The following is a 22,913-nucleotide window of genomic DNA, read 5'->3' as shown; positions in this document are numbered from 1 at the left end:
AGGTTAACTCATCTCTGACATAAACAGGCTAGGATATTTAAGCCAAACATAAAACAGGCTAAAGCAGTTGAGAGTTGAAATTAAGCTTTTCCAACACTCTTTGGGGAAGCTAGCTTGGCTTCAAGTCAAGCTATTGCTAACTTTAGCTAACTAGCCCATGTTTGTCCATGTAAATAATACAGTAAAAACCCCAGACACGGAGTGAAACACTAACAAAGAAGTCTGCTGGATATGTTTTCTGTACGGTCAACCGTCAGTGGACGTACATAAACATGAAACTGATGGAACAATAGGCCTATTGGAGTTTGTTGTCAAATCGGAGGCGACTGACGAAATTCTGAGTCAAGGTTTTTGATAACTGCAACGTACAACTTTCATTAAATGCCCATCCCCATTACCAATGGGGTGCTTTCATCTGATGCCATTTATATTCAGCTTACCTCAGCAAAACACACACTATCTCAAAAGCAGAGAGGCATATCAAAACGACTCCACAGAAAATAACTTGGTTCAAAATACAAACTTAAGCCAGAGTCAGAAAAATAAATCAGCCTCATTAAGCGGCTAACAAACCATTGATCTCTCCAATTTCTGAAAACTTTCCTCATGTATTTAGGGAACTATAGACTTAAAAAAGACAGCATACAAATGTACAGTATGTGAGTCTCTTCAGCAGCCATACAGTCAAACCACTGGCAGCAAAAGGAGCAGTGATTCCTGCAACAGTGGGTGATTGTCTGGAGCTCAGGAGCCGGTGAACCACTGATGCATACACACTAACTCTCCCCATGCATTCAAGGGGAGGCCACACTTGTTCTCAGTCAACTCAACTCTCCCATAAGGCTCTCATTTTCACTCGAAGACAAAAAAAAAAAAAAAAGGAGCTCTCAGGATTTCAGGTCCACTTTGTTTTCCGTTGAGCAAACACTGTCAGCAGGAAACAACAGGAAGCATTGTTAGCTCTGTCCTTTTTTTTTTTTTAGATCTTATCTTGAAGGGATTCATGATAGAGCACAGACAACTTGGACTCACTTCTGATAGAAGAAAATACATTTCCTGTTAAGTGGTCTACAGAGGCATGCACATTTCTGCAGCTCCACAGTCCCAGCTGAATGTAACAGGACAACAAAACCTGCGTGCAGGATGTCAATAATAAACACATCCATGAGGAATGTTTGGCCTAAAGGGGACTAAATATACATATTGTACATTTAAAGGTGAAACAATAGAGACAGAATTGATGAATTTGTTACATCTTGAGTGTCTCACAGTTGCTCTGATGCTTCTATCATAATACAGAGTAACAATGATTTAATGACTTGCTGTGATTAAGCATCATTGCTTCCAAGCAAATCTCACTCATCCATTCTTTTAAAGCACCCAAGTGTTTATTCCCCATAGCTATGTGAGTGAAGGATAAATACAAAAAAAAGAAATGGAGTTCAGCAGTGGGCCAGATGGTATTCAGTTTATAATGTTGGAGATTCCAGGCTGCATGTTCATATGGCGAGTTCAAAGCCAAGACCTGTGCAGCCACAACTGCTCAGCTGTCAGCTACATTTATCAAGATCAACCGAGGATTAAAAAAAAAAAAAAAAAAAAAAAAGTTCCCTGTAAAATATTCAAAAATCGAAACATGTGTAGCTATCCATGGAAAGGAGAAATGATCATTTATGATGATTTGACTGGGAAGCAGAGACCATTTGAACAGCTTTACTGTAGTTTGTATGATATTGCATGGAGAGTAAAAAATGACAGAAACAAAACAGTTATAATTAGACATGTCCTGATGTATAAAACAATAAATAGTGCTCAGTGATGTCAACACTGACTGAGCTCTGTAGTGCTGAGCTGCAGGAACTTTGATGAGTCAATTGGCGCCCCTGTCAGGGAAACAAGCCAAAGTGCCATAGATGTGAGTCCAACAGTATGAAATCATGTCCTGGCAACATTTTAAATTGGCGCCTAACTTTGAATAGACAACTTTTTTAGACGAAGGTAAGTTTGGCCACTTACGTTGCTGCCGCGGAAACGTGTCCACTCCTTGTCCGTTGAGCTCCTAAATGCATTTGTATGCATTTGTCCAGGCAGCAGAGATCTGGGTGAAAACAGAATCACACTCACGAGGATGCCTGCACATGGGCTAACTCTTCAGCAAGCAGCCAAAAGGAAAGGAAAGCGTAAAGTGGTCGGGAAGAGTTTGAGCCACCTCAGAATTTCCTCATCGTATCGCCAGTCCGGAGGAGAGATGTCTCCTGCTTGTTGCCCCCTCGGATCCTCTGCGCTCTGCAGCGCGCACTGATCGGACTCTCACTATCCAAAGAGGAAACGCGCTACAGTTGCATATAAAAAACAGTTGGATTTGTAGAGTGACTCGTCGGTGTGTTGTAGATTTCCCTGCACTGTAAGTAAGGGATTCACAGAATCAGAGATCTGCTGCTCCTCTCTGTGTGCAGATACAGCTCCGCGCGGCTTTTACCTCCAGGCGGTGGTTTCTGCTATGTGCCTTGACTTGCACTGATGCAAGGGGACCCGTATTCACCCCAACACAACTCCTACCAGCTGGTGGTGTTGGGTTTCACCACTTACACACTCGTGACATCACGCATAGACGTTTGGCTTATGTTCATCGATGCCCTTTGTCTGCTTGGCTACTGTATTATTAGCCCCCCCCCCTCCCCCAAAAAAGCTATTATTAGTCTGAAGCTGGGTAGAAAGCATGTAAAAAAAAAAATTAAAAAAAAGAAGAAGCACCACTTTGCTTGCAAAGACGAACATAAGTGACTGACACATACGCAAAGAGTACACACAGACTGAAATAATGCCAGAGGAAATAGAAAGATCAGCTGGTGCAGGCTCATGTTGTTTGCTGACAAGCAAATCTGCCAGGTGCTGCAGCTCAAGGCACTGTTGTTCTGGAAAGACCTACTGTTATCTAGCATTAGGCAACAAGTATCAGGGTAAATTTTTATTGTTTCGGAATGTACAACTCTTCTGAAAAATAGCCAATAAGCTCACTTTCATTTTCCTTTTATGATGCACAAAAGCAAAGGGGCTCATCAGAGACAAAATTGACTATTTCTATTGTTATTATTGTTGCCTAAAACCGCTGCCAGGGTCCGAAAAATAAATCAGCCTCATTAAGCGGCTATAGGTAGAGGGGTGTAGGTGTCAGTCAAGGCAATTAAACAGCATGTTGCTTCTTCTTTTTTTTGCCATGCCAAAGATTAATGGTGCATGCATTTTGGAAAATTAAGATGTTTGTGATAAAAAACACTAACACATGTCCAGCGACGAGATTACTGATCTAGTTGTGTCCATAGGGGTCGCCAAAATCAACATAACTCAAACGTTTCTCATAGTAGATTTAAAGAGGTCATATTCTGCCCTTTTTGGGGTTCGTATATTTAATCTATGTACCTACTAAAGTATGTTCACAATAGCTAAAGTTCTAAAAAAGTGTCTGTTTTCATGAACTGCTGCTCCATGCACCGGCTCGCTTCTGACTCTCTCTCTAAGGCTCTGAAGTGCCCACGTTCAGAGTCCCCACGTGTGCCAAGTCTGATCTGATTGGTCGACCTAGCGGCTCTGCCGTAATTGGTCAGTCACTCAGCACTGTTCTCGGAAATGTCCCGCCCCTTTAACCATATTTGGAATGCAGCCACTTTGGCTCTGAGGGGAGCAAAAACATTAGCATTGGTTAGAACCGAGCGTTACATGCAGCTAATGCTACAGCTAACAGGAGGACGTAGGAGAAGCTACGTTTCCGCGGACTTTTAATTTTTGCAAATAGATGTGCCTAAACATTCACAGGACACTTGGAAAACACACTAAAGAGCATATAAAACCAGAAAAAGCATAATATGACCCCTTTAAGTAAAACCTCCATAGCCTTATACAGTTGGAAAAAAGTAATGTCCAGGATTTCAAATATTGAAAATGATGCAAAAAGTTAGATTTGAAAATATGCAGCTTGGTCTTAATCTTCACAAATAGTTATTACACAGACCCCCCATTGCTCCTGTACTCTGAGCAGTTCTGAGAACATGTAAATGTGAATGTGGTTTACCAGGTTAGGCAGCGTGCCATGTAGTTTGAGGGGTTTTAAGTTTGTATCAGATCCATATGAAGTGATTTAAACAAACACAGATTCATTAAGTGTATAAACTCTTTTAGTCTTTCTCATAAAGTACAGTGGCTCTGGCACTGATTATAGTTGGATATAACCCTTCTTTGTTTCTTTTGAAACCAAATATGAACACAACACCGCCATGTGTCGCCCTTGAAAACATCACTTCTTTTCTTTATCTCTCTCATCGATTTTTCCAAACAAACGGGCTTTAACCCACTTCCACCTCTGCCCAATCCAGGTTAACCCATTAACCCATGAACAAACAGAGCTCTGTAGGGTCCCCGAGTTCCCCCTTCCTCCAACCCCAACCCCTAGCATCCTCCTCCAGACATCCACAGCCTCCCTCAGCTCGGCCGGGACAGAGACAGAGAGAAGGAGAGAGTCCATATGGTTTCCAGTTTAAGGGAAGTGGAGGGGTGCTACAAGAAAGACTGAGGAGTTCCTGTCTGTAATCCCAGGTGGAGCACAGAAAGGTTCTTAAACTGAAAGACAGTTACAGTGAACAGTCAATATGTCCAAACAAGGAGTAATCAAATTAGGTTAAAGTGACATGAAAACTCTTTACAAGCCTGCCAGCTACTCTAAACAGAGCAGTAAATAAAGAACATTCATTTATTTGTGCTTGCAAACAAGATCTCTGCAGCTTTTTTTTTTTTTCTTCTGTGGAGATCTGCTTGTGTCTGCAGCAGAGGGTCAAACTTTTTTTGTCCCTCTTCTTCATCAAACACACTTTTCTCCAAGGAGGAAGCATTTGCACTGGAGTCTCTCTCTTCTTTTTCCCCCTCTCTCCTGCTGCCTTTGCCATCAGCCAGCACCTTGGGATAGCAATGCTTCGACCAGATGTTTTCTTCCACTTCCAGGAAACAAAAACAGTCAAGATGCTGGTCCTCTGACAAGATCATGAATCAACATTGTGAACAAATGAATTACATGATCAGTTTGTAGCAAAGCCTGGACATATACTTCAATAATATCTCTCTTAGTGGAGGAAGCTTAAAGCCATTTTCTGACTGCATAGCTTTTATTAAGTTCTAAAAACTAGACATGTGCCATATATAACCCTTGATAGAACCTTGATGAAGTAACTGATGTAAGGCCCTTTTTCTCTTCAGTAAAAAGCTTTTTGCTATACAACCCCATAAAAGTACTTCAGCCAAATATGTAAGCAGATTTACAGCAAACTTCTCAAGATGAGCTTTCTCTTTTTTTTTTTTCCGTGTCCAGATGTGTACTAATCAGTCCATTGTGCACTGAGCAGCAGAATGTTAGGCCCAAAGAGTCAGTGTTGGTCAATAATCAGAATCAGATTGCCTCGCTTTGCTCTCTTGAGGAACGGGCAGATGAGTGCATGCCGACCCCCTTCCTTCAACAGCATATGGTGTTTCCCCTCATACAGATTCATTACTTATTTTGATTGATTGCCAATAAATACATTTTATCAAGCCAGAATCATACAGTGGTTATTGGACCGGGGGCTTTTCGGACGATGACTGATGAGTGTTAGAAGTACATGAGACCGGACAGGGTTCTGATCAGATCCGCATGTTTTCACGCAGCTTATGCCGTCTTTCCATATGATAAAACATTACATAATGCAGAAAAAGCACATGTCCATGCATAGAAGGAGTTTTCCTTTCATACAAGTCTGTACCTAATTTGGACTCAGAGGCATCATTGTAGAAAAGAAGTGAGCGTAGGTGCTGGTTTAGTCAATGCTGGAGTGCCACTGCATACGGAGGCTGTAGTGCTATTCACAGTGCCATATAGCTTCCAATTTGGCCTCGGCCCTTTGCTGCATGTCATCCCCCGCTCTCTCCTCCCAACATTTCCAGTCTCTCTTCAGCTGTCCTATCTAATGAAAGCAACCAAAAAAAATAACAAAACAAAACAAAAACTGAATTTTTTCCCATTGGCCAGCAGGAGGAGACGCACATTGTTGCAAAGGAAGTCCTAAGCTTTTTTCACACATGCACTTCCTCTGAATCTTCCTGACTTGGCTAGTCACTTTATCCTCTCACAGCAGGAGACTGTTTCATGCACATGTATTCATATGACACTAAAATTCTACAATCCTACAAATCACACCGGTCGCTCACCGGTCTCAAAAACACCATGACTCTATGAAAGCAGATGGGTAATTGACCTGAGTCTGATCTTTCAAAGTTAAATTGATCAGTCAAATTGATCTATTCTTCAGCTTCCGGGGCGGCTGGTGAGGGTTCAATCCCCAGCTCCTGCAGCAACATGTTCGATGTGTCCTTGGGCAAGACACTTAACCACGAATTGCTCCCGCTGCTTCGTCGGCGGCGTATGAATGGGATTAGTTACTTCTGATGGTCTCACTACATAGCAAACTCTTCCATCAGTGTGTGAATGTGTAGGTGTGACATGCAGTGTAAAAGCGCTTTGAGTAGTCAGAAGACTAGAAAAGCGCTGTAGAAGCTTAAGACCATTTACCATTCAGCAAAAAAAAAACCTGTGATTGACAAGTTGCAAGCATATAGACCTGTCAACCTGGGCAGTCTTTCCTAGTGCAGAGGTGCTCCCAGCGTAGCAGCTCCACTCTGACTTCTCTACATTAATGCACGTCCACAGGTCCTGTTTGTACAGAGTGTAAACTTGAATTTCCCTCAGGGATTAATAAAGTATTTTTTAAAACACAACACCACCATGTGTTATCCATATCCAAAATAGTGTGGTTCCAAAATGTTGATTTAAAGGCTTTATTCCTTATAAAGCCTTTAAATCAACATTTTGGAACCACACTATTTTGTTAACAAACAAATGGTTGACATGAAAGTGGCTATCTACTTCTGTAATCAAGTCTTTGCATTGGCCTGAGTCCCAGGAGCCTCATGTTTTTTTCCTACCTGCCCACTCTGGATTTCAGCTCCAGAGCTTCCCCCACTGAAAGGCCCTGGAGTCAAACACCATGTCCTGGTTTGGAGAGCATCTTGTCTTTCAGGATGACATTTTATAGTACAGTAACAGCTTGTAAATGTGGGGTGTGTGGAAACTTTAAGCCCCACCGGACCAGAGTGAAGCCAAAGTCAATCGCTCCGGTTAAAGGGAAAAAAGAAACAGGAAAGTGGAAGAGGGAAGGCTCTACGGTTGGTAGAGCGTAAAACAAAATGTTGTCTTAAAATCAGCTGGTGGAATCAATAAAAAAAGTGCTTACTGTTAGCGCATTCTTTCAACATTGTTGGTTACATGTGTCTCGTTACAGCTCATCAGTAAGTGTCTATACTGTGAATCTGACAGTGCAAGAGCAATTGGTTGGCATGCGTCTGTGCGGCCGTCCCGACAGCTGACTCTACCTGTAAACTGCCGACACTAAACATTCTCTACGTCTCTAATTAGCAGGCACAGCCCTGTGTAATTTCTGTCCTGTGTGCGTGTCACCAACTTGTAGGGCTGTTATTTTGCCGAGCCGGGGAGAGAGAGAGAGAGAGTGGGCAACAGCTGGGAGAGTGCTTAACAGATGGTTGAAGTACGGAGCGATTCCATAGCTGAAACAATGCTCCATGTGAGAGAGCGTGTGTGTGAACGCTGTGAGGTGGTTCGCAGAGCTTAAGGGACCATGGGAAAGCAGGGGAGAGAGGGGCCGGGGGAGTCCAGGGCGAAGGGGGTGTTTGGGCTGAGAGGAAGTTTGGGAGTGTGCGTCGGGGAAGAGAAAGTCCTCTCGGGGGGATAAGTGGGGTTGAGAGGAGGAACACACACAATGCACAGGGAGGTTTAGTTTCTGTTGTGAGGCCTGGTAAGCTCTGCCGATGGACTTGAGGTTTACGGCTGTGGGAAAAAATAAAATGCCCGGTTAGTTGATGGTTCATTTAAACAGTAATCCAAAAACATCATTCTAATTGATGATGAGGTCTTCAATCATTCATTACATTGGAACACATTTTTATATTGTTGCTTTATCGTCAGGAAATCATCCGACAATGTTGTGTCTTTCTCTTCCAGTTGGGTTCCAAGAGAGGGATTTATGTGTGTGTGTGTGTGTGTGTGTGTGTGTGTGTGTGTGTGTGTGTAATTAGTCCTCCACATTTTGAGCAGCAGTCAACCGAACCCACAAAAGCAAACTGTCTGTCAACTTTTTTTTAATACCCCGAATGCTGCCAAACTCACATGTCTGAACATCCTGAATAACTCTTGTTTAAGACGAATGCCAAATAACTTATGGTTTCCTAAACATCATCAGTTAACAGAACAGTACTGGGGGGGGGGGGGTAACCAGCGCTGTGTCTTTGCTTGAATGGAATTATGTGCAATTAAAAAAAACAGCTGGAAGGAGAACGAGAACGAGGAAAGGAAGGAAACTGCTGAGTAAGATGAAGACATTTGTCTTCACTTTGCACTGTTAATCAGCTGCATGTACATTACTTCTGTTTTCTGATGGTTTTTTCGGTCTTTCCCGGGGAAACTGTGCATCCTCCAAATGAAACATGGGAATCTGAACTGCAGTGGCTCCACTGTATGGGTGGGCAAACTCTTTAAGCTATAATTCAAGAGAGAATGCTGTTCCTCAATGAGAGTATTTAACACATGATGAGGCATAATGATGCAACATCCAAAGAGAAAAAAAATCCTTAAATATCTGCTTTGAAAAAGAGATAAATATAACATCTGTTTTTTTTTGTTTTGACAGACGGGAGCATACATTTAGCATGATGACCCTGTAATGATGATGCATGAATACAGCGAGATGAAAAGGTAACTTCTGCAAATTGCTGAAGGGACCGAGAGTAAGTGCATCATTCGGTGCTTCTCTGACCTTGTCCTGTTTGAACTTAAAAAAGATGGAGCTGTAACTCAGCATGGAAGACCATTTAGAACACAAATGATGTGTTTAATAACGATGTCTCTTTGAGGAATACTTACAAAATGACTTCATCTGTTGACAAAAATGTGTTTAATCTCTCCTTACTCCTAGACAGCTCATTGATTCAACCGCAACAACGTTACAGGAGGAGTTTGGCATTCTGGGAATCCAGAAATGCAAGGTTTTGGAATGGGAACAAATGCTAACCCTAACCCTTCTGCCTGGACAGGGTGGGTCTAGGAGGGGGTTGGAGAGTATATATAGTTGGTCCAGATAGGCTACAAAGTACAATTGCTGGTTGTGGCCTCGCAGCTTGTTCAATGGAACCCCCTCATCTGCTAATTACCTGAAATGCAAGGTTAGCGTCTGAAACCCACTTTCCAGTTTGTATGCTAGTCATTAGCCTAGCTAAGATTAAATATTGGAAGTATAGGAAAACAGCCGCCCAGCCCGTGAGTTCATGGTCTCAACTGCTGCCTTCAAATCTTCATAGAAACAGCATATACCTGAAAAACTAAAGGTCCCACTTTGAGTTATATTGAGTATGTGTATTCTTTAGCACATGGCTACGAGTTATAAAAAGGGTCAACACTTCGGCGTTCTGTCAGCCATGATAGAGACAAAAAATAGTATGAACCCTGTCATACAAACATGGTCGCTTTGCCTAAAAAAACAAAACAAAATGATGTCACCCAAAAGGACAAACTAGAGACCAATAGGGTACCCCGTGCACAGCCTACGTTCTGTGGTGCCGCTCTGTTGCAACTACTTTGATGCACGCTGTGGTGTCCGTTTGAGGCCGCGATCCGGAATAATGTTAATGTGAGGATTTGTCATGTGACCATTTGTATTTAACACACCTGTGTATGCCCTGTGATTACACTCAGCGAACCTGAGGAAGCTACAGGCGAAACACATTCGCTCACAATAAAGTTACAGTAAAGTTATTTTCAGTGTGCCGCTGATTATTGATTTATTTTTCAGGAAAAACTTTAGACTTCAAAATATAATGTATTCAAAAAGCTTGTGAAGTCAGTAGACATGTCAAGTCAAGTCAGTTCTGTTTATAAATGCACCAAACCATAATAGACGTTACTTCAAGAATGATTCTCATGCATAGCAGGTCTAGGCAAAAGCCTGCTCTCTATAATACAAGATATAAAGAGTTCATAAAACACATAAAGGCCATTCTGAAAAACAGTGTCCTGACAGTTTTTATTAGCACTTTAAATAGAGCTGTTATATGATCCAAATTCTGTTCTGTTGCAAAAACCCAATACAGTCTACGGGGAACTCGCTCAAAGCCACACAGTTTCATGATTTGTGATTTAACCTGAAATAAACAATAAATAAAAAAAGTTTTATGACATTTTTTAAAACAGAGTTATCTGCTTTTGCAAATGAACTCTTCGTATATTAAAAATAGACCCAACAATATTGCCTCTATGGGCAAACAACCTCAAGGAATCTCCCTTTATAAAAGTCAGAAACATTGAACACTACCAGGCATCAGCCATCTGCCAAATTTGACCACAAATTACACAACTACATTCTTGCATCATTACAAAAGCAGTGAAGCAATGAAGTGGTGATGAAAGACGTTTAATTACTGTCTTAAATCCATGAATCACAACAAATGTGGATGTTAAGACGACTGGAGAAGTGTCTTTATTCAGACAGATAGTCAGACACAACATTTCTTAGACATCATGAGCCTTCGTTGTCCAGAGCTCGGCCGACTCGTAGTTTTGGGATGAGGAAAGAGGGGAGCTGAGAGGAAAAGAAGAGGAAGGGGGGGAGCCAGAGAAGAGGCTTGATTTAGGGAGGAGGAGGAGGAGGAGGAGAAAAAAAAAGCCACCTTGACCTTACTTTCATCTCTGGAGCTGATCCTCTGTCTGGCATGAATCCTCTGAGGAGCTGGCCGTTGAACAGAGAGGGGCTTTATGCTTGCTTACCACAATGTTCCTCATACAAAATCCCGTTTCATTTCTTGAGAGGGTTGAGAGAATGGCTTGAAAGGCATGTTCCCTGTTATCTCCAGTGATATCATTAGGCTGGGAGTAATTTAGGCTTGATCCCGTAGAGTTTCCGTGTAAAGTGAAGCCAGCGCTGATGATGATAAGCTCTACGGGTAGACAGTAAGTATTTAAAGCTCACAAAAAAAATAATAATAATCAGAGAGTCACCCCAAAAAAAAAAAAACCCTGACTCTTCATGTATTTGCTCACATCCTGTGCAGCTGCAACAATCGTTCATCTCTCAGAAAAGATCGTGCATTCACACTTTCCATCAAATCAAAGGTGTTTATGACTCTGGGAGCTGGGAAAGCTTTTCAGGAATTCGCTGACAAGTTGTGGAAAAGTCACATTTTACAATATTTGGAAGGATTCAAAGTGTAATGTATAAACACTGAACTGTTTTGCGCTGTGATACGTGCTGTTAGTCAGATCCAATTTTAGATGGAGTAGCTGTCAAAAAGAGATCAAAAAGGCGTTAATTGACAACAAGATGCACTGGCTGCAGTGATACATGTGCCTCTTTCATAGATCTGACAAGTGTTCAATCAACAACAGACTGTCGAACATCAAACATCATTCATCACAAGCTCATGACTTTTAGCCAATCCACGATCTCTGTAGCTGAGAAAAAAGCAAACATGCAGTTCCTCGAGTGACCTCTTGAGGCTGGCTCCAAAAGAGAGTTGATCTCCATTTGTCCCCATGTTAAAACGCCAAACTTTACAGCAGAACTAAACAAGTTTCCAACCAGACATGAAAGATATTTCAGTCTCCATAGATCAGTTCTCCAGCTGCGATATCTGCAGGGTATAGGGATTTAATAATTCACCTATTTAGATTAAATTAAGGCCGTAAAGTTAATCGTAATTCAGGCATCAGTGCTTTGAGGGGGGGCATGTCATTTCACATTTTCAGGTAAGGTGTCTTTGCTCCCCTTCTTTTGCAAAAAATACAGTTTGTGAGATAACTTTAGTTCACACATTGCCTCTTGTCTGCCCTCATATCAGCTCATAGATTCAAAGGCAGAGGTTAGGATGTTTTTAAAGGTGCTAAGGAGCCCTACCACAGACACCTGTCACAACACCGTACTCCAGCATGGTGGCTCCGTGCCATGTGAAAACAGAAGCACCCCTGGCCTCTTGAGCTTCTTCTTCTTAGCTTTACAAAGTCTCTTTGATTTCTGACTTAGCCTGCTTAGCCGGAGCGTCAGTTTGGGTGCCAGAAAAGTTCGGACCAGCTTAGGGAGACAAGCTTTTTTTAATCTAATACAATTTGCTATGAACATACACTCCACAGCTGCTTCTCCCAGTGGATTTAAACAAACGCTCTGAGTGTTTAAAGTCTATCTGGCACAGGATTCAGTGGTGGAGCGATGAGAGAAACCAGAGAAAAGGACACAGGAAAACATCTTTTTTTTTTTATCTGAGACAGGGTTTATGACTTTTACATGTGTGAATGTTTTGACTATTCATATCTATCTTTCTGTGGGCGGCCCCTGTGAGGCCTTACGAAGTTAAAACCTGTCAGCCATGCAAGTCTTTGTGAGGCTGAAACACATCTCCCCAAAGCTTCAAACACAAACAACAAACTGTTTTACTGTTTATTTCTCTGGAGAGAAACAGGTGGGTAAAATACACTTAATGCTTTAGGGGAAGATGACCGCCTGTGATCCCTGTTTTCCATAACAACAATGCCATGTAATAAAAATAAAGATGAACAAAAGGCAGACGTTATTCAACATCACATTTTGGACAAAGTACCTTGTTTACATGTGCAAATATTGGCTTCAGCCTTAAAACCGGAAACCGAAGCTGACAGTTATCTAGCCTGGCAAGACATTCCTGAAAATGTCTGCAAGATTTCAGGACAGGCTGCCCCTGAAATCTTCCTGAGTTGCCTGTTCACATTTGCACGTCGCAGTAAGGGAGTGAGGGGAGGGGGTTCAGAGCCTGGACAGGACATAAAAAGGAAGCAGTAATGATAGACAAAGCAACAGCGTTCATGTTACGAACATAATGGGTTACTGAACGTATTCCCAGTATCAACAAATGAGTGAAAAACCAGAGCCAATCCGTCTGTCAACCTCACAGTCCATCCTACCTTCACTTGTGAACAAGACCCCGAGATACTTAAACTCCTTCACTTGGGCCAAGCTCTCACTCCCCACCACAGAGAGAGCAATCCACTGTTTTCATTACTTAAACTGAAATATGTCCATTAGTACTGACACCATATAGCTGATATCTGATATCATCATCAGCAGTCATCTTTATTGTTAAAAAAAAACCAACCTACCAATGGTGATCCTCTGTACAGTCAGACAGTGTATCTAACTGTTTGATCAGGTTGAATGGAATTTTTCTCTGAATTCAAAGGGAATTGGACACATCTGCCAGGGTAAAAATAAAACTTGCTGATTCATCCAGCTTAATAGCTCTTTTTCACCAGCTAATTGCTAACATGGTCTGTTTGATGTTTGCTGCTGGACTGGAACTGAACGAGGGGTTTACCAAAGCCTTTTTTAGCCAAAAACAACAACAACAACATATCAAAACAAACAGAAATGCTCACTGAAATGAGTATTGGCAGTCAGTTCAGAGGTAATAATAATAACAAAACCCAAATTGCTGAACCCACAAAGCTAAAACAATGCCTTACTAAAGTTAACTCAAACTTCCACCGACAATAAATTTGTGTGTGATTATTTATTTATTCATCTTATAAAGCTAAGCAAAGGTATCTTAATTAATCCGGATACGACTTTTTTGTTTGCTAAAAATTACTATTAATTAATTAATGAATTAATTGCTTCCTGAAAATATTAACAGATTCTTTTGAAGTGTCTATGAACGTATTATATTCTTACAGTAAAATGTGTATTGTAAAGCGTCAGTAGCCTATAGATTTGGGTCAGATCTGTTGCTTCTTTCCTGCATGTTGTTCCCCGCTTTTTCTCTCCCTGACTCTATCCACTGTCCTGTCTCTGAGAAGCCCCCAAAATCAACCTTTAAAAGAATATATTACTGCCTAAAGTGTCAGTAATTCAAAGTTGGAGGTACAGTATGCCATGTGTTATTTGGACAATAGAAACGACGTGTATCGTATCGCAGAAGGGTTTTGATTTGTAATGCAACAGTACACTTTTATGTTGTTTTTCCCAGTATGTTATGCAGGAACATAAAAGTCATGTTACCCTACACTGCGCATTGCCATTTGATCCATTGTTATCCTAGCTGTTACTTTAGATGCTTTAAAAGATAGGATTAATCCTACAAGGGTGTTAAGAACAAAACTAGATGTATGTTTTATCCTATAACAGTCTCAAGAACTTTAATAGATGTCAGTTTCACTGGTAATGTATTTCACCAGTAACTAATGGGTGTCAGATGTCTTTCGTTCCCTGCATGTCACGCCTTGTTCAAGCTCAGACTCGTCTCTGTCCATTAGTCGCCCAGTGTCACCGGCTAATGTCACCAAAGGCAAAAAATAGCTCAAACTTCCTGCCCTGCAGCCTCTCTGTCCACTGGGGCAAAGCGGTGCCACCTGTCAGCCAAAACACAGGTTAAAAAAGCCAGACCGAAGACACAGATGGGCAACCAGCACACTACCTCATGTGTTTCCTATCAGAGTTACAGCCAGGTTTGGTGTGGCTGGCCTGCAGCAGAAGACTTCATCATCATTACCTCATATGTGCATGTCGTCCACACTGCCATGAGGAGTATTACAAACTGAAGACATAAAAGAACAAAAGTCTGAGGTCACTTCTTGGATTAAAGAGGACATAAGAACATTTCCTACAGTGTGAGTTACCTTTGCTGAAAGGACCCCGTTCATATGGTTCACAATGACCCTAAATCAGAGACATCTGAGACAGGATTCAGATTTGGTTCTTCTTTGATGATGAATGACATCATTGAAGCCTGGTTGAAGTCTGAGATATGACATCTGAAACCTTAATGAAAGCAATTTGGACCAAAATAATGGCTTTGAATCAACATTAAGATATGCAGAAGAAGCTTCATAAAAGTTTTAAATAGTATTCCCCCTGTTACAATTTCATCTCAGTAGTGTTGATGACTTGACTCCACACAATAAGACTCAGTTGACTCAGATGGCTTACGTTGATGAAAGTTTATACATCAGATGAATACTCATGAGGAGACATGATTCAACATCACACTTCTGTACTCGTGTCTTGCTCAATCACATCTGCTGAACTTTTCGAAAAGGCATCGCATATATCCTAAAAGACATTATCATTATCAGGGTCGTGTCACATTGTCCCACCTAGACTAAACTGTGACGTCTAACATTGCAGCTGACAACAAGTCTACCAAACATCCTTGCAGATATCAGGATGAACAGTTGACACTCTCTAAGCTGTACTTGGTGTTCTAATAACAGCTGAACTCTGTCAGGTCTGACTGACATTAGAGAGCAGTGAATAACCCGAATGACATCTGTACATTATAATCTAAATAACTACAGAAATTCCACCACAAGTAGAATCATCCAAGCAATTAAAGTCATATTCCATTCATAATTATGCAAAAAAAAGCTAGACTTGATAAGAGTTAAAAGACCCTTCAACTGAGTGGTTCCCAAACTTTTCAGCTCAAGACCCCTAAATTAGGGTGCCCGAGACTGGGGACCCCCACTCTCCCTGGAGGTGGTTAAGGCAAATAACTAAGAAACAACACAGACACACTAAAAGGTCTATCCAAACACCGGAAACACAAAAGAACAGGACAAAAAAAATACAACAGCCTAAAAACCATAAAATGATTTTGTATAGTAATTTATTGTAAGAAAGGATATGAGCAGATTAATTCCTATGTGTAGACTTTAGCACTGAGTGGACACATAGACTTAATAAAACAACCCACAGGTGTATTTATCTTTATGTGTAAAGATCAGCAGACATCAATGTATTTGACACATTCATTTCATTTGAATATCCATTCAGGATATACTACTTTTTGAGATCTATTTTTATAATAAAGGGTAAAATATAACATTTTGATTGTTCTTTTTCTCTTTTGTAATACATCGTTGCTGTATCTCACTATGACTCATTGCATGTCTTTATTTGTTTACAAAGAGTCATCGTTTTGTGCATGTGCGGCGCTCTCTACTGGAGCTGTGATTCAAACAACATGAAGATCTGGGAACATTTTCTTTGAAAACCTAAAAGATTGATCCAAAAAGTCTAGACGGAGATACTCCTGAGGTCATTACCATCATGACTTCCAGACTGTTTTGAGCTGACTGGCTCTGCTGGACACAGGACTCGATGGAAACCCAAACACTAGACGGGCCTGGACTGTGGTTAATCAGCTGTGGTTTCATTATGTAATAACATTGACAAAGAGCCTGAACAAATGTCCCCTTAAATAACTTTTTCCTGTTCTACTGTCAAACTTTTTTCATCAGTAGTAACACCTTTTCACTGGTTTATATAGCACTTTATATGTTAATAAAACATACTCACTCTTATCTCATTGTGCCACATACTGTATGAAACATGGACGTATCAGTCTCACTGATGTCAATTATTGGTTTCTTTAGAGGTGCTATGAAACACAAAGATGGTGGCTGCAATCTTGGAGACGCTATCTCAAACACACTTTCAATCAATTCAGAAACAGGGCGGCCTATAGCCTCTTGGCAAACAGCTACAACGTTTCAATCAACACAGCCACGCCCCTAATTATGCAAATATATGAATAACTCCAAGCCTTGTCTTTATTTTCAACACCAGACTTGCAGCTTGAATTAGTCTTGTACATTTTATGTAATATTTCATGAATATCTTAATAAATTAATTAAACTAAACCCGTTTGTTTTGAAAAAAAAAAGCCTCATGTTTGAGGCTAAATTTATTTATTTATTTATTTATTTTAATTTTACAGGGACATTACATGTTAATAAAACTTTCTGTAAATATGCCAGAGTTAGCCAAAAGGCTAATTTTCATCTTTTGTCCCTGGCCAGATTTTATAAAAGGCTCCCTAAAAAAAAAAAACAAATTCAAACATTGCTAAAAGCTACAAAAACAAGTATTAGTAAAAGCACGTATCCAGGAAATGCTAGTTAAGCTTAGCATTAAGACTTGAATAAGTGGAGGGGCTGAGCTGGCTGGGTTCAAAGCTTAAACTCATCGTTTATTTATTAAGTTATACCTTGTAAGTTTAACCCGTTCAAAGACTGAAGAGGAAAAAAGGATGATTTGTTCCTGCATGATTCCACGCTCCATACTTAGCTAAATTAACGTCTCCTGGCTACGACCTGGCAACTGTATATAAAAGGACATCTGGTATAGATTCAATACATTTTTGGAAAGAAAAGGAATATGCTAATTGAGCAAATGTCCAACTACCAATGTTAGATTGTCAGAAGTCTTACACCAGGAGACCAGGGTTGGACTAGCACGTTTAACCACTATTTATTGTTATGTCATTTGGGAATTCACTTTCTTATAAGTTATGCAGAATATCATAGTTCATTCGAGTGCATACAGCAGTTACATGGTTACAATCAATCAATCAACACGAACTTACATTACTAACATAACATTCAGAAATCCAAACCATGATGGTATTTTTTTATCAAATCAAATACTATCTCTACCTGCAGTTCACCAAACAGCATTCAATTCACAACTTTGACCATGTGAAAAATACAGTCGCATGTCACTTGGCCACTGATCAAACTGTTGACAGAATCATCGAGCACAAAGAAGAAAATAGGAGGAAGTCAGTGATGAAGTCTAAATGTGAATCAAATGGAAAGAAAACCACTTTGTTGATCAAGCGGTGATCAAGTTAAGATCTGTGAACAATTTACTCTAAATGAGTGGCCTGTGGCGTGGGTTAAAAAAAAAAAAAAGTGGATGATTTTTTCCAGCTTTTAGCTGTTCCCAGCATGTTCTGTGAAGTGCTGGCTGGTGGATTAACACTCTGGCTGCTCTCTTTTTTGGAGAAAACAAAGGAAAATGTATGCTTAATTGTAAGGAGCGCACCTAAATGCAACAAGATGGCTATCTGTAATTTTGTAATGTGATGCAAACGTTCATCATCCTGCCACTTTCTTATCAATTTCATTTCCTGTGGGTGTTGGAAGTGTGTCAGAGCTAAAAAAAAACTTGCAGTCATTCCAGAGACTCTAGCCGCATGTTTGCTCTAATTCCTCTGCACTTATTTACAGCACAGAGACAAGGACACTTGATCTTCACATTACATGGGGGCTATATCTGTTCCAGCCCTGGTTTTCGCCTGCTTTTTTTTTTTTCCTCAGACAAAATGGCTCTGCTGCCAAGACAAATAAGGCAAACATTTGGGAACCAGATTGGAGACCAGAAATGTATTAAACAAAGCAGGAAGCTGGCGAGTATTCCCTTTAGGAGGAAGCGATTTAATCTTTCCAGCACCTTACACTATTCCTCAGGACAGTCTTTAACTTGTATTTAAGTCTGGTGTAGGCAGGTTGTAAGGCTCAAGAGTGTCTCGCCAAAAAGAAAATGGACGAGCTCTACTTGTTGAATCATAAAAAACTGTGTGGAATCTAATACGGAAACACCAGCCCATCACATGCATGCGCTGCAGTAGCTGCTAGGTTTGAACTGTGCACAAACATGGGTGGTGGTCAGGGTCTTCTCGTAACAGGGAGTGTCTAACAGGCTGCTCCGAGTTCTTCCTGTAAATGTCCAACAGAGGGACCCTGTGAATGTGCGGACCAAACAGAAGTGTGTGATTAACCTCTTTCCTCCTGAAGCCTCAACGAACAGAAGCCCTGAAACTTGAGAATGAAATAATGCAGCTCGATCCAACATTTAAACTACCAAGGGGCTTACATCTAAACATCTGCTTAAAATAAAGAGTATGTCTCAACTTATAGCCTTGAAAAGTGACTCTGATATGTTTCAAGCTTAAACCTCAGAAAAACCTCAGCTATCCCATTTAACAGTTGTTACAATACGTTACAAAAAATATAAAACCACCTCGGCAGAGAATGAAAAATTACAAACATCTGCTATTTTTTGAAAGTGTCAATTACGAGCTATAATTAGGTTAACTTGTCAAGAACCTTTCGTGGTTATAACATTTGTGACCGTTGTCTCTCAGAGCCAAAGTAGAAAACCAAAGGAGCTATTCCAAATAGTTTTTTAGACATATTCATTGTATCATACCTTAAAGCTTTACTAATGAGCATTTCACAATCAGAACCCTATTCTCCACTGATTGTTTTAGTATCTTTTGGCTTATCATTTTTTGGCTGTTCTGCTACATTACTGTTTAGTTTACGGTCTCTAATCATTATTTCCAGCCACAGGAGTAAGCAACAAAAATATTAAATTGGACTGAGCGTTTTTCTAATCTCCCGATCACTCAAAGCGCTGTCCCCTTTACCCAATCACACCAGATTCACACACTAACCTTTTTCAGACTGCGATTCCACAGCAGCATAAAGCTTCCCTGTGATTAAGTGTGAATCCACAAGAAACAGCGATAGCTCCACATACACACACACACACACACACACAACCTCAGACATGAACTCACACACACACACTGCTGTTTTCCCCCGTCTCACCCATGTAACACCTCTGTTACTGCCAATGGCGTTACCCTCATTATTAGTCTGTGATATTCATATTGATGCTGGTGACTGGTGTAGTTGTTTTAACCCAAACCGTGTGCCTTTGCTAAAGCTAAACAAGTTTTATGCATAAACAAAACAAAACTGACCATGTTCCAAAACCCGTCACTGTTTCTTTCCAATAGTCATATTCTTCATTTTGGAGAATTAAACACTTTCAAAGTTGTTCACATCATACTTAAAGACAAACATTTATGGGCAATGTTCCGGTACTAGACCTTCAGTACCGGTTTAGTACCTAAACGCTAACGCAGTCAGATAGTGTGCGGTAGTTTTTGATGGACACATTGCTCTCCTACACACTTGTCTTGTGAAGTGGATGTGGTTTTTTTTCTATTTTGACTATTTTATTCACATCAACTTCCTCTTTTGTAAAGGTAAGGCAATGTGTTGTTGTGCTGCCCCTCCTGGACAGAACAAAAAAATAATGAATAAAGATAAAATACATTTGCATGAATTGGTGATGGGATCATCCATTTTAAAAAGCTATGGCAATAAAAACAATTCCAATGTGTTTGTTATACTGTATTACTTATGCATCATCCACTCCTTCACTGTTAACATGTTTTAAAGTCTGATTGTTTGACTTTTGTGAACCAGATACAAGCTTTTCAGAGACATCTTTCATGCCATTCAGGACGATTTTGATTAAACTGTTTGGAAAAGATTGTTCCTATAAAGTCTCGATTTCAGGTAAGGATGACAAAGCTTTACACACGTCCATCTCTCTTCAGAACAATTACCCTTGTAAGCCTTTACAGCATTTAAAAAAAAAAGAAAAGAAGATATGTCCAATGTTCAAATGTCAGTGAACGTGTGATGAGCCCAGCCTTCATCCTTCTAACAGTTCGGGTCAACAGTAAACCTTTTAAGAATGCTGGTGTGAAAAAGGTGTTCCCCCTTCTTTCCATGTTGTTCAGTGCAAGACGCATCGCTTCAAACAGTCCGGGTCAACAGGACACCGTCTGCACATTAGACCCAGGGTCAAACAGACACCTGCTGCCAAGACGTAGCAGTCGCGTAACTGACAGGCGTTAACACTCCCGTAACTACACTGCTAAGCTGCGTTAAATACGCTGCACTGCGTCAGAGAGCGCCGATCCTCCCTGCTGACCGTATCTGAATGCATCAAAACCCATCTGCTGGCCTTGATTAGCCTTAACATCCTCTGGCGTCCTGCTCCTCCATGTCGCCCCTCCTTCCCGTCTCATTTCACACTAAACAAAGTCACGGCGGGGTCCGATGGCTGGAGCCCCCTCTCTCTTATCACCTCGCAGTCGGAGCCGCAGGCCGGGTTGATGAACTTGGCTGGAAGGAATCTGCAAGGCTGCTCCACTTGACTGAGCAGAGCTAATGAGTCAGAAAATCCCACAGCCAGGGCTCCAGGGTTCACCATGGGCACTGGGGGAAACAGGTAGTTCAAGGACATAGGAGAGAGGATGACGGGGGGGGGGGGGGGGGTTTCGCAGAGAACATTTTAAAGATTGTGGAAAAGCTTCTGGGGGTGAGGAAGCATTAGAAGGACTCCAAGGAGGAGAAGGAGTAGGAGGTGTGTGTGACTGGTTGAAGCGGGGATTACCCCTGCTTTGATCTGTAAACCGTGTCTGTACCAGGGGGGGGGCTTGGGGACCTCAACTCTCACCAGGTGCCCTCTCTGTTCATCAAACCACTGCCAACCCCCCACCAAGCTGCCCCCAAGGTGTGAAATGTGCCCCCAATCCTTTTCCTACACGCCCCATCACACAGCAGACCTACAGCAGGAGAAGGACTGGCAAAGGAAAAGACGGCAGGGCCTGAAGTGAACCCTTCAGCTGTCCCCATGCTGCCAGGGTCTGGACTTTGCAGAAGCCGAATCATTATAAGGGAACGTTTAAAGACATAGAAATTCTGGGAAATTACATTTCTTGGTGAGAATAAGACAATACATTTTTTGTTAGTCCGTCAAGTATTATGCTAAAGCCAAAACTTAATGAGCTTAGCTTCAAATTAAATATAAGAAGCACAGAGAAACAGCTACTGTAGACTGGCCCTGTCAGAATGTGAAAAAAAACAAAAACCATCAGTTAGCACCCCTGAAGTTCAATAATAAACAGGTTATCTCCTGGTATAGTCTGCAAACAACAAAGCTGTGTTCTAAAGGAAACATTGTTTGGCTCGGAGTAGTAACCTCCTGAAGTATTTTTAGGTTTCCAGACTAGCAGCTCTCTCCAGTCGGTATGCTAAATTAAACTAAGCTAAGCTAAGAAGCTGCTAGGTGAAGCCATATACTTATTGGAAAGATATGAAAGGAATAGATCTTGATGGCTTCATAACAAAGACAGGACAGTGGATAGAGTCAGAAATGGGGTAGAGAGAGAAAGAGAGAGAGAAAATAATTTGTTTCACATCCAATTCATTGTTAGCATTGTTCTTTTAACATAAGTAATTATTATTATTATGTTTACACTGCTATTGATTTTCTTTTAATTGGTATTGAACTTTTTGTAAAGTTTGTAAATTTAAATTGAGAAATGGAGGGGGAAATGACCAGAAAGGAGCAGCAGGTCTGATGAGAACAACGGACCACAGCCTTAATACATGAAGTTACCACTATACCACCTGACATAGAATAAAGTTTATCCGTGATCTGTACTGTGTCCCCTACATTTAGGCATGAACGTGAAGAGAAGACTGTTGAATACAGTTTGCTGCTGCTGTAACCTTCAACGCAGTAACTTATCTCAACAGTCAAGACAGATCCTACTATGTTTTACTGATTCACAGTGAATGGTTGATCATGCCCCCCCCCCTCCTCTCCCCCAAAAAAGGATACCCCTTATTGACCCAAGCATGCCAATCTATTGTGATGCTGTCATTTTAGTCGCATACATGGGAGCACGTTAAAAGCTGTCTTGCCTCCACCTGCCAATAAGAATAATTTCAATTAATCTAAAAAAGTCATTTTTACTCGTTTCCGTTTTTTTAATTACTGAGAGCTTCCTGACATATTCTAGACCAAAGTAGTGCTGACTGGCAGATTGACATTTCCATCAAGAGCCCAGCTGACATAATAACATCAAGGTCTTCAATGAACATAATATACAGTATATCCTTTGTCTTTTACTTCCACTCATCCCAGTTCAAGTTTTTTTTTAAAGAAAGTTTGTTGTAAAAATAAAAAGCTGTCAGATTTGATACGATAAGACACAAGAAGACACTGTCATGAGTTTCTGGTTTTGTTTTGAATTTTTTCGTAATCTCATATCCTCTTTTATATTGTCTTTTCTCCTTCCCTTGTGTTTGT

The 22,913-nt window shown here is 40.9% G+C and overlaps 1 protein-coding gene across 1 annotated transcript in view; it reads right to left on the bottom strand.

The window, feature by feature from the left end:
* LOC109983837 (collagen alpha-1(XXIV) chain) overlaps positions 1-2,523 on the bottom strand; it is a 94,062-nt gene extending 91,539 nt beyond the window's left edge. The window contains exon 1 of the mRNA XM_065955646.1: positions 2,017-2,523. Within this exon, the coding sequence (XP_065811718.1) occupies positions 2,017-2,069 (53 nt within the window). The 5' untranslated portion in view covers positions 2,070-2,523. The remainder of the gene's footprint in view (positions 1-2,016) is intronic.
* Between the last annotated feature and the right edge of the window lie 20,390 nt (positions 2,524-22,913).

The sequence above is a fragment of the Labrus bergylta genome, chromosome 6 (assembly GCF_963930695.1).
Source record: "Labrus bergylta chromosome 6, fLabBer1.1, whole genome shotgun sequence".
Taxonomy (NCBI): Eukaryota; Metazoa; Chordata; class Actinopteri; order Labriformes; family Labridae; genus Labrus; species Labrus bergylta.
The sequence above is the reverse complement of the archived record's forward strand: the minus strand, read 5'-3'. Positions and strand labels throughout refer to the sequence as shown.